Source organism: Leptosomus discolor, chromosome 6, assembly GCF_034619465.1.
Source record: "Leptosomus discolor isolate bLepDis1 chromosome 6, bLepDis1.hap2, whole genome shotgun sequence".
Lineage (NCBI taxonomy): Eukaryota > Metazoa > Chordata > Aves > Leptosomiformes > Leptosomidae > Leptosomus > Leptosomus discolor.
The window spans coordinates 61,105,451-61,117,798 of record NC_141396.1 but is presented as its reverse complement, the minus strand read 5'-3'; the positions used below and the strand labels follow the sequence as shown (position 1 = coordinate 61,117,798).

At 45.4% G+C, this 12,348-nt stretch overlaps 1 protein-coding gene across 1 annotated transcript; it reads left to right on the top strand.

Annotated features, from left to right (window-relative positions):
* The first annotated feature begins 2,361 nt into the window (after positions 1 to 2,361).
* Positions 2,362 to 10,626, top strand: GORASP1 (golgi reassembly stacking protein 1). The gene is made up of 9 exons (XM_086466767.1): positions 2,362 to 2,424; positions 4,866 to 4,946; positions 6,006 to 6,209; positions 6,881 to 6,967; positions 7,322 to 7,452; positions 8,021 to 8,162; positions 8,684 to 8,828; positions 9,178 to 9,333; positions 9,986 to 10,626. The coding sequence occupies exons 1-9, from the start codon at positions 2,362 to 2,364 to the stop codon at positions 10,267 to 10,269; spliced, it is 1,293 nt and encodes a 430-aa protein (XP_086322893.1). The 3' UTR covers positions 10,270 to 10,626.
* Positions 10,627 to 12,348: the final 1,722 nt, after the last annotated feature.

The following is a 12,348-nucleotide window of genomic DNA, read 5'->3' as shown; positions in this document are numbered from 1 at the left end:
GAGCTACAGCAGCAGCCCATCCCATAACAGCATGGTCAGTATGAAGGGGGAAGGTTTGCTGAGGAAGGGGAGCTCCTGTGGGGTTCCTTTTGCTCCTTCTCTGGCTTCTCCCTGCTCCTGAGGACTGCTCTCCTGTTGATTGCGATGGCTGCATATCCCATATCCATCTGGCTCAGTACAGCTGTGGATATCTCTGTCAGTATGGCTGTTATCTCATTAAATCCGTTCTCATTTCTACTCGTGGGTCTGCTCTCCTTTTTCCTGATTCCCCTCCCTGGCTGGTGAGGGGCTGTCAGATGATAGAGTGACTGTCACAGCTTAGCCCTGGGTACAGGCTACATGTAGACAGGTACCCACTAAAATTATTACTTGTTATGGCTTCTGTTACAGTGTCGACAGGCTTACGGGCCTGACCTTCAGTTCTCTACTACAATCCTTTTAAAAAAAAACAAAGTATTTGGTACTTTCCTGTCCCCTGCAGTCAACGTGCTTGTAAGCAAGAAGTTCGATACCACTGTTTGTAGGTGTGGATCTCATCCCCGAGTTCCTCTGAAGAGGCTGGGTAAGTACCGCTTGTTCCAGCAAGCTGTTACTGTTCATTTTGTCTGTCCACAGGCTCTTCGACCTGCCCCTTAATACCAGGTGCTCGGAGTTCACTGCAAAGAAAGGTTTGGGGGTGGGAACCTCCTCATACGTGGTAAACACAAATGCAAATCATTCCTGTAGACCTTTTGCTATGGCCTTGTATTTCCTAGGTACTCATACTGGGATCAGCCTCTCTCCTCTCACACTTACTTTTGGTATGTCTAAAGAAAGATTTCTTATTCCTATTATTTGTAGAAATACAATCACATGGTGAACGTGGTAGTTCATTGACACACCTGCCATAAAAGATGTTCTGAAGAAAAGGAATTTAAGAAAAAAAAAATATGGTAAGGTTCCCAAATATATGCAGCAGGAAACACAGAAAAATGCTTGGCACAATTTTATTTTTTATGAATACTGATATGCCATTCTACCATATATGGTGATGCACAGATCTGCAAACACAGCTTGGAGGTAACACTGGAGAAAGTCACTGAAAAAGGTTCCAGAGAACATCCTGGTCTTTCTTTGGAGAAAAGGGAGCCAGTATGTGTGTCTTCCAAGCATAAATAGCTATTGAAGTGACAGGGAGTTTAAGAGTTTCACTTGAAAGCTGAGGCAGAGGATGGAGAAAGCAGCTCTTTTTTCCCCCGTCTTTATGCTTGAACCCCAGAAGTTACATGGATAGATCCTTTGGAAAAATCAACTCTCGGGGGTGAAAGCAGGACCTACCAAGGAGTTTTACTAAAATGGGTGCTTTTATACTGGAATGAAGGTACCCAGGCATGAAATGTAACTGACACTTTAACTATAGTAATATAATAACACTTCAAATTATTACTATTAGTTTGAAAACTTTCAGAACTTTTCCATTAATGAAAGGTGTTAAGGGCAGAATCGGAAGAATTCATCCTCGCTAAAACAGAGTGGAGCAGATACAGAATTTCAGGGGAATGGGAATATAACCATTTCTTAATTACCCAGCCACGAGGCTCCCTATGTCTTGAAGGACAGGACTGCTGATTTGCTTCTTCGGCTCTAACTCTGCAAATCGTGTCAGCTGGTGGGAACGCTTTTCTGGAGCCCAGCACATCACGGCTGGGGGCACAGAGCGGGGACACTTGCTCTTTCGAAGTGTGCGAAGTAGACGTTGATAAAAGTCACTAACGTCTTTGGGATGACACTAACAGGAGCCTCATTATTAAAAGGCTGTTAGAATGAGAACAAGTTTCCTCAAAGATTTGTAAAGATGTACGTAAAAACCAAAAATCCATTTATAAAAGAGTCTGTTTCTGCCCCGGCTGGGCAGGCAGCGCCCCCGCCCTCATCCCCCTCGGGCGCGGTTCAGGGCACTCGGAGCGCCGGCCCGGGCCGGGGACTGCCCGCCGCGGTCCTGCTTCCCTCCGAGAGCCGGGGGAGCCGCAGCCCGGCTCGGGGCCGTGACCGCCGGCCCCGCACGGCCCCGCACCCCGCACCCCGCGGCGGCCGCTCGGCCCTTTCCCGCCCTCAGCCCCTCAGGCGCCCTCGGCAGCGCCTCGCTGCCCCCGCCCCCGTCGCTAAGGGCGTCACGGCGTCACGCGCCGGGCCGGCAGGGAGCCGAGCGGAGCTGCGCTCCCACCCGCCTCCGCCGTGCGCGGGCGCTGCGCTCGGCGCTCTCTTGCTCAGGCCTGCGACGCCGCGCAGCTGAGGGGGACGGTGTGAGGGCGATGCTCGTCGCCGCCGCCGCCGCAGCCGCCGCCGCCGCCTGAGCGTCCCGTCCGTGCCGCGGCGGTGGGCATGGGGCTGGGCTCGAGCTCCGAGGTCCCCGACGGCGGCGCCGAGGGCTTCCACGTACACGGGGTGAGGCGGCCGCCGCCGGGCGCGCGGGAGGGCCGTGAGGGGCGGCGGGCGCTGAGGCGGGCACCGGCGGGGCGCGGGGTCCCGCTTCCCCCCTCCCGCCTGTGGCGGCTGAGGGAGGCCGAGAGCCCCCAGCGCGGCGCGGGAGAGGGCGCTGGGCTCGGAGCGGCGGGGCTGTGGGCCGCGGGCCCCCCGGCTCCTTCCAGGGCACTGCCACGACGGCAGGGGAGGAGCGGCCGCACCGCTCCCGGTAGGCAGCGGGGACCCGCCCGGCGCGGCCTCACAGCCGGCTTCACCTCGGCCTGCGGTGTCTTGGCTGCCGGAGAGCCGAGGGGAGCCCTTTGTGCTGCTTTCCAGGAATTTGAAGCCGTTTAAGAGTAGTACAGCCCTCCCTCCCTGCTCCTCCCTCCTTGCTCCCCTCCAGGTTCCCGTGACTTGGAGATTTGACTAATTTCTCTGCGGACCTTTTCAGCATCTCGGCTGGGCGTTAATTCCCGCTCCAGCCGGTGCTTTCCTGAGGGGCTGCTTCTCACAGGCGCTGTACGTAGATGCAAATTCGTTGTAAAACTCCTCTGTCTGGCAAGTTGCCTGCACGCACATTGGTTTAAATGCCCATCTCGGAGCTTAAAGATGGGCAGAGGTATTGCCGGGAACAGTTGTTGCGTAAGCTATCGTTTCCTTAGCGGGTGGTCTTCCTCCCTGAAACAGGTGTGGAGACGTTGATGCCCCATGCTGCTTCCCACCTCGTCAGCAGTTTGTGCTTTTCAGTATCACAAGATGTGTTGAGGGTACCAGTGTTCAATCTGCTTCTGTCAGTTTCCTTAACTGAGTTACCTCCACCAGAAATGACTGCGTGCCACGAAATGCCTCCTCCTTTTGTGTTAAGTGCAGGATACTGCCCAGTTTTCTGTACTGGAGAATGATTTTGGTGACCTGCAGTTTGCAGCATACAATTTTTCTTTTTTTTTTTCTTTTTTTTTTTTTTTTTCCTCTGGGAAATTCATGCAGTGTTTTGTATGATGTCATTTTGAAAACCAAGTACGGGAGGATTTTTTGCAACTTACAGCTTTGTGTGGGAATCTGTATGGCTTTTAGACATCTGAACAACAACATAAGCTCCGTAATAACTTCCACATACTTCTTTTGTGTACGTTTTCACCCTTGACGTTGTGTTACGTGGTAGTTTCATTGTAAGGCTTCTTGCACGTTATTGCACATTATTTAGAATTTGGATGTAAACTTTAACCTTTTTAACCTTTGGTTCAGTATAAGCTGGCTCTTGGCTTTTGATGCAGTTTAGGGCTGTGATGGAGGTTAATATTTCCTATTCCAATTGTGGTTACAGTGGTCAGTCTTGACTGTTTAATAATAAAGCATGATTTTTATTTTGCTTTAAAAGCTTTTGCTGAAGCAACTGTGCTGTCCCTTAAGTGAATTTTATAACTTGTACAGACAGTTACGCCAGCAAAAGCCCCAATACTGATACAACTTAACCTAGTTTTAAAAAAAATAATATAGCAGTTTGGTAACACAAGTCCAAATACAAGGTGTAGCAGTTTAACTTGGCTAGCAATGAACTTCTTAGTTTAGATGATGTGTGGGTTGTAACTTAGCACTTAAATTCTGGGGTGGCTTTCAGGAGTCAAATGTATCGCAGGCTGTAGTGCTGAGTTAACGAAAAGTACAGGTAAAAGCAGCACAAACTGTTAGCAGGTTTGCAATGGTTCTTTTGATACCATGTTGTGTTGTTGGTGTACTTTGAAGTGGGTGCACTCATATTCTGCATATATCAAGTTCTGTGTAAGTTTTGGTGGGCTTTACCCTGGTGTGAATGCATTTTAATAGGTATTTTCTGTATTTGTTACATCTGTTTTACCGTAGCTTGGTTATAATGAAACTGAGTTGTTGCAACTCTTATTTCTTATGAATCTTTTGTAAGTGATGGCAATCTTCTTGACCAGTACTTGTGGTTAGCCATGCGTCTGTAGCACACGCTTCAGTGTTCCTGTTCTAATGTGCTGTAAATTGTGGGAACCTAACTGTAAACTGTGTTTATGTAAAAAATGGCTGTGATGTAACCAGGGGCTCTCGATGTGCTCAGGCTGTTTGTGGCGTGGAAGAAAATCCTGAAGTGGCACTTTGAAAACTAAGCTCTTCTCCAAAGTCTTCAGTACTTAATTCCGTGCTGTGCACTCTGAATCGCAATACGTGTGTCTTGTACAGGGCTCAGCACTTGGTTTTTACAGCTTGGTTTGGACACCTGTTGTTCATAGTCTTATAAAAAATAAGTTCACAATCGTGGGCTGCTTCCTGAGGCCTGTTGTTTGGTATCTCACCTCTGGTCCAACCCAAAAGCAAATATTGAATGGAGTGTAAAGGGTAACACTGTCACTTCATGTGACTAGAGGTGGATGTATAGTAACAATATAATGTCTGTTTTGCAGGTTCAGGAAAACTCCCCAGCTCAACAGGGAGGACTGGAGCCTTTCTTTGATTTCATCATTGCCATAGGACACACTAGGCTTGTAAGCCTCAAATTATTTTGTTGTTTGGGGTTTTTTCCCACCTGCATGAAATATGGGTATTGTAATGATGAAAGGTAAAAGCCAAAGCTGTCGCAGTAAAGAAAGCTTTTCATATTGGACATCGTATATGGCATTGAAAAGATAAAGTAAGACTTGGTGGTGGTCAAAGTCTTCTTTCTGGCTGGGTCCAGATTTGAGGAGAGAGTCTTATTTGAGCCTTTAGTCACCTTCTTCACAGGTTAACTCAATGTTTCTGATGTTACTCATTCAGACATATTTTCTGCCACAAGGTGAATATTGAACCAGTGAGTCAATGGTAAGAGTGCAACATTTGTTTAAACAAACTTGTTTCAACATTTGATAAAACACGAAAAAGAATCGTAGCCTATCTGCTTATCCTTCAAGACTGGGAACACAGCTCTGTATGTTGAGTTAGGAGAGAAAAGCTGAGGTGAGGTTTGGTTTGGTTGAAAAGGCCTGCAGCTTTGGCTGTGTGCTTCACCAGAGCTACATACAAGCTGAGTTCATTAAGTTTGTCTTGCTTTCACTAGAGGAAACCTCCACTTTCTGGAGCTGATCATTTTACTGGTAGATTTTGGTGGAAGATCATTTAATCTTTTAACGTGAGAGAAATAATGGTAGTTCTCTAAGCTGCTCCCAAATAGACTGTCCTTTCCCAGTCAGTTTGTGATGACTTGGGAACTGTTGTTGAGTCAGGACTGGGATCAGAGGCATGAAGTAAAATGTTGCTTCTTATTGTTACACTGCATAGTGGAGCTTTGGTATTGCTGATCTTATTTAATAACAGTTACAAAGAACAGGAATGTAAGTGAGGAAATAAGAGTAATAGTAAGTACTTATGTAAAGGGACATGAGCTGACAGTACAAACCTCTTTCTAGTAAAAGAAAATTGAACTATTGGGACTGGTCCTGAAACAGAGAGCCCAAACTTTGATGGTTTTGGTTCTTTGTATTCAAATTCTGCCACAGGTGTGACATCTAGGTTACAGGCGCAACTAGAAATAATGTTAATCGTGTACCTTTTCCTGTGCTCTGCAGAATAAAGAAAACAATATGTTGAAAGATCTGCTGAAGGCAAATGCTGAAAAAGCAGTGAAGCTGGAGGTGTACAACATCAAAACAATGAAAATAAGAGAGGTGGAGGTGATCCCCAGTAACATGTGGGGAGGACAAGGTCTTCTTGGAGCCAGCGTGAGGTTCTGCAGTTTCCAGGGAGCCAACGAACACGTGTGGCATGTTTTGGTGAGTAATGGTAGTGTTCGTGCAACCTTGTTTTAAGGTGTAACGTTTAGAAGTGACCTGTAGGTAGACGTGCAACGCTGAAGTCACGCGGAAGAAGGGAGGGCAGTCTTGAAGGTTTGTCTGAGCTACTCGAACAGGGACAAGTAGTGGGTGACTGTTCGTGTTGCCTGTCACTGAAGAAAAATAACCCCGTCCCAACCGGACCAATTAGTGTGTGATGGGGAGAAGGTTTTTTCATCTGATGTTGAAGAATCAATGGCAAAAGGAAAAAAAGATTCTGGCCTGATTGGCGTCTCTGTGTTGGTTAAACTTCATTAAATTAATATTAATGTTACAAAAAGCACCAAAAAATTATTTTAAAATGAAAGAGGGAGAGCTGAAAGAGTAGAACGGAACAGGAAAGACTGTTCGTTGTGTTGCTGGTTGTTTAACTAAATGCAGCTTCTCAACATCTTCAGAGTATCTCGGTTGGAGTTGGTAGCATCTTGGTCTGTCTTACTCAGCATGTTTGACAAGGTGTCACACCTAGACGTAGACTGTTCGAGGACTTGCGTTCTGTCCCATAAACAAAACGTTCTTTCCTGCCGTTGTTTTTGGAGTCAGCTTTCCTTTCCTGATCTCGGGGTGGCATCCTGCTGCGAGTGCACATGACACACGTGATTCTTTCACAGGATGTCGAACTCGCATCTCCGGCAGCTCTAGCTGGTCTCCAGCCGTACACGGACTACATCGTTGGATCCGATCAGATCCTTCAGGAGGTAGGGCGTGCGCTCCTTCAAGCAGAGCTTGTCCTCCTGCCTGCCGAGCCTACGTGGTAGGGTTTGGGTTTTTATACATCTAATGGCGCGTACCTCAAACGTGCGGGGATGGTGTTTGGGGATTTTGGGGGGCTGATGTTTATGACAGGTAAACATTTTATGGTGGAGGTAAACATTATCCTTTTTTGACATTAAAAAAAAAAGTTGCCCCTTGAGATCAAACAACATTAGTGAGTTTTAGTCTGTCTCTGGGTTTTTAATACCTCACGCTGAAGTAAATAAAATACTGACTTTCTTCCCGCTCCTTGCCTTGCACATTTGAGTTTAACAACTGCTACTTTCTTTTTTTCTTAGTCAGAGGATTTCTTTTCCCTGATTGAATCCCATGAGGGGAAGCCGCTGAAGCTGATGGTTTATAACACTGAAGCAGATTCCATTCGAGAGGTAGTTGTGACTCCCAATGGAGCTTGGGGTGGAGAAGGAAGGTACTGATCTCCGGGCAGTCACGGGCTGATGACAGGTCATGTACTCACTGTAGATGAGCTCCTGTTAAAAGTATTATTGCTATTGATTACAGCTTGTTGTTTGCAAGTTAAGGCTTGTTTCCTTAGACTTGTCGCTCAAAACTGTTCATCCTTCTATAAAAAAAACGTAGCTTAGAACTAGGAATTAGGCATGTTCTGGATCTAATCCTGTTTGAATCGAAACCGATGGCAAAACCTGTGTTGACTTCCCGGCAGCAGGTTCACCAGCTACGTTCTTGTAGTCAGACATGCAGTTAAAGCAAGGACAAAATCTGCATCAGGTCAGATTATGTATTTTGTAAAGATAGAAAAATAATCAACTGAAAGCAAAGCTGTGTAAGTCCACATGTCAGTTGCAGAGTGCTCCTTGAGTACTGAAGTAAGTGAAATGATTCTTGCAGGTAAGTATTTCTTGTGAGAGAACAAAGACTCAAACTCTTCTTGTTTTAGAGAGTCAAAATGTAAAACACTTGCTAGCTTTGTTAAGAAAACCTTTTTTTTCAAGTCTTGTTTTCCTTTTCTTGTACAGTTTAGGCTGTGGTATTGGATATGGCTATTTGCACAGAATTCCCACACAGTCTATAATAGCGAAGAAAAAGCCAGAAAGCAAACCCCCTTCACCCTTACCAGAAGCTGGAACTCCTGTCCCATCTACTAATGGTTACACAGAGGTATGCAAGAAATAAGTTTGTATTTCTGGATGTTCTCTGGAGTTTCAAAATTTTCTACTTGCTGGAACACTGATAACGCAGTATACATTTGAGTACAGTGTACAATTTTGCTGGAATGAAATGGAGTTGGGTGAAGGGAAAGTGAGAGCTGGTGATGCTGAGCAGATGACAGACCACCAGTGTTGGCTGCTACAAAGCTTTGCCAGATGTTCTCCTCCTGTTCTGAAGACTTGCATGCTACAGCCCTACCAGCCAATGAGGATCACAATACCCGGCTCACTAGGGAATAAAACACACCTACAGGAATTAAGTACGGACTGTGCTTCCAAGAACATGCTGGCTTTAAAAGGCTACATTGGAATGTGTCCTCGTCAGTGGCTTGACTGTCAGTTTCAGCATCACAGGCTCTCGCTGAATTGGTGTTCCTGGAGACTGAGGCAGAATGCTTTCATAGGAAGGTTGTCTTCCCGTGAAGCTTTCCGTATAAAAACATGCTTTTCCTTCTTACTGTGTTATTCCAGACTCCATTATTGGCACCTACTTCTCAGGGTGACAACTCCGAAATGGTTATGAACTCGGATCATCCCACAGATCAAGAAATGAGTGGTTACTCACCAGAAAGCTCACTTTCTCCTCCTCCCCCTCTCCAGAGAGTTATGGATCCAGGTATATTTTCTTGGGTGCTTTTTTCAGCACTTCTTTAGAGGTCTTAAACAAGTCTGAAACTTGAGTATTATATAGACTTGCAGAACTATGAGCATTGGTGGTTGTTTCCTTAAAAGTTTTTTACTTCACTGGATTTCAGAGGTGTAGAATTTGGGTACTGGGAGCCTGGCTGAGGGTGATGTTCTGCAGAAGTCTTTCCACCGATGTCAGCTAACATTTAGGTTAAATTTATTTACTTTTAGCAGGGAGGGGACTTCGCTGACTTTGGTCTGGATATAACATGTCTTTTTGAATCTAAAAATTTGTGTTATATCTAAAACAGTACCGTAATATTTGCTTTCTCCTTCAGGATTTCTAGATATGTCTGGTATTTCATTTCCCGAACTCACTAACTTAACAAGTGTGTCCAACATGACTTCATCTGCCCCCTTCAACGTGCCAGCAGCAGATGCTTCAGTAAGCACCGACAAGTTAACATCAAACCATGACGCTGCTGCTTATTTTGGTAAGTGTCTTCAAGATTTCCTTTAGGCCTCTGACCTCATTTCTGGAACGGCACCAACTCATGCCTGCTCAACAGTATCATGCTTTTTGGAAATAAGCCAATTTTAAGGAAAATCAGAATGGGGATTGGCTACAACAAGATGGAAAAATAGCAGAAATCAGGTGTAGAAGTGGACAAAACCTAACAGGCTTTTTAATAAGATTATAGAATGCGTGTCTCTTTCTTTAAATGAAAATGTTGATGACCAAATTAAACTGACCTCCAAAGCAGGTATTTCTAAAATCAGTGTAAATGACTTTTTGTACCACAGGCTTGTCTTCATAGTTGTTAAGAGAAAACAAAACTGCAGTAATCTTAATAGTGACTTTCCTATTTAAAAAAAAAAAAAAATTCACCTTATGGCTGCCTTTCCCTTTCAAAAGGTGCGGTGGCTGAGCTGCAACACAAAATAAAACATCTCTAGCATAAGAATACCTGCTTGCATTGTCAGACTTTGGGGATTTGGGGAGAGCTGAGTAAACACAGCCCCTGTATTTGGCAGCTGTGAGTCTGGTACCCATACGAGCTGCTTTTTCTAGACGTAGGGTAACCAGAGGCACTGTCTGTAAGCCTGACCGATTTTGGTTTTTTACGAACTATTTCCATTTCCCAGAAAATGCCAGAGCTTTGGACCCTGAAGATGTAACCATGTATTCTGAAGACTCAGTCAAGGAGCCCGAGTTGGACAACCGACTGCCTTCAGTCCCATCTTTACCTTCTTTTGCTCTTCCTAACGAAATTTCTTCCAGAACAACAAGAGGAACTGATCCCGATAACCCAGAAACAAAGTTGCTCTTAAGCAGTACTGAGAGCTTGTTACCCGCTGCTCCCGTGAGCCCAGACGATGGAGCAGCCTGTGAACAGAACGAAGCAGCAGCTGCCCAAGGCCACGAGTGAAATGGAGGCTGCTTTTGTTTACAGACTGGCATATGCTGTAATACCACAGCCTGGAATATTTTTCTGATCTTGAAAGAATTAGTTATTCTATTTTGTTAGTGTAGACGATATTATAAGAGAAATCAAATGAAATACATATCCTATTGTCTTTTTCCAGTCATTGTTTAACGGATTGATCTGTGTTCAAACTTTGAATGCTGTCTGAAATCACCAAATTCATGGAGAAATTAATGCAGAACCAAGTTGGAGACTGGCGAAACGCTAGGTTCCTGAATTCACCTTTGCCTGCAGATGCTCCTGAATGTATTGATGAAGGCCCTCGGCCTGAACAGTGCCACTTCATGATGGTTTTCTCAGTATGAGTAATGGCATTAAAGAAAATAATTATTTATGGTTTTGACTTGCCAGAAAGCTTTTCTAATGGTACAGCTTGCTTAGTTCCTCTCTCAAGGCATCATTGTATTTTTATTCCTACTTACTACTCTGCAAACTGTTAGTTTTCTTGGAGTCCCTTCTCTGGAACAGTTATGTACCTTCCCTACACCTACTTTTGCAGGAAAGGAAGTACCATAGGGGTTGAAGTTGCAGCATGTAGGTAGGACAAAATCACCTGGGTGGGCCCTGTCGTTCACTTCAGTTCTTCAATGGATCACATGGTGGTCTCCCAGTTTAAAAAAAAAAAAAAAAAAAAAAAAAGGGGTGTGGAGAAGGGAAATGATAATGGTTATTTGAAAGAAACTGAAGTCAAAGATGATTTTAAGTCAGGCCTGGGTGTTTTCAGGGTGGTTAACCTTTCCCGTGGAGCTGAATGTGTCTTGGTTTCTCTGACAGAGAAACAGCTTTTCCCTTTAGGTGTGCTTTTCTATTTATCCATGTCTATTTTTATACAAATCGTTCTCAGTTTAAGACATGGGGACAGAACACGTCAGTGCAGCAACATCTCTGGCTTTTTGTAGCTTTCTTGTTTTGTTTGCGCTTGCCTTCGAATCGCTTCTGCATGTAACAGCAAGGGCTCACTGGAAGAAAGGGGGGCGTGCGCTGTAGCAAGGGGCACAAGGTTTAGCTCTGTGTTGAGGCTACGCACTAGCGTGTACTTGTGCAGCGCAACAGCGTCTGGTTTCCTCGTCTCTGAGCTCTTTCTGCATTGTGCCCTCTGGAGATCAACCCGCAAAGTGACTGCCTAGGCTGAAGTCCAGCGACAGCGCCCGAGGGGGAGGCTGGGTCCCGGGGATTTGCCCGTGGCAGCTCTGCTTCAGCACAAGGGTGAAGCTGCAACACGAGAGAGGTCTTCAGAGGAGCGCACCCTTGCAGAAAGTCTGCCCTTTGTATTCTTTCATCTCTGTTACTCTTAAATACTGTTTTCACATCAATTTTTCACTTGTTTCAGTAGCTCTAAACATCTTTTGCTTTAAAGAAAAATGCATTAAAGCCCTGTCCCATCCCACCCGAGGGGAGGGGGGGGGAGTGATTAAGGTTCGCAGATCCCCTCGGTGTGGATTAAGGTGAGAGAGCAGTCCAGGTCTGAACAGAAACGTCAACTTTAATAGGAACAAATGTTCTATAAACAGGTATTCAGCAAAAGCCCCAGAGGGAGTGATGTGCCCCTATATACTGACCCCACTTCCTGGCCTTCTGGAACCTTCTCTCACTCCAGCTCCAGGAGTGGTTGAGACACCAGGCCCCTGCCTGTGACCAGCCCTGGGATTGCTGGAGGCTCCTCTCGGGGCATGGCCTGGGCTCACCCCATACAGCCCTAACTGCAGGCAGTGGCATTAACAATTTGAAATCTCGTCCGCTAAATGGTCTGTTAATAGTGAACAGACTTTTTTTTTTCTATATTGCTAAAATAAATTTTCTCTTTTCTTCCCCCGCACTGACTGGTACAAGGGTGAACAGCCAAACACTAAACCCAAATGTACCTTAAGCGAGGGGTAAGAGCCTGGTGACTGAAGACACTCAGGTGATCTGTTTGTTTTGTTGTCGGTGTTCTTAGTCTTACCCCTTTTGTCACAACTGTTTTTAAGCTGGTAGCACCTCCTGTAAGCGATGCTGTACCATAAGCACTCTTTAGAACTTTTT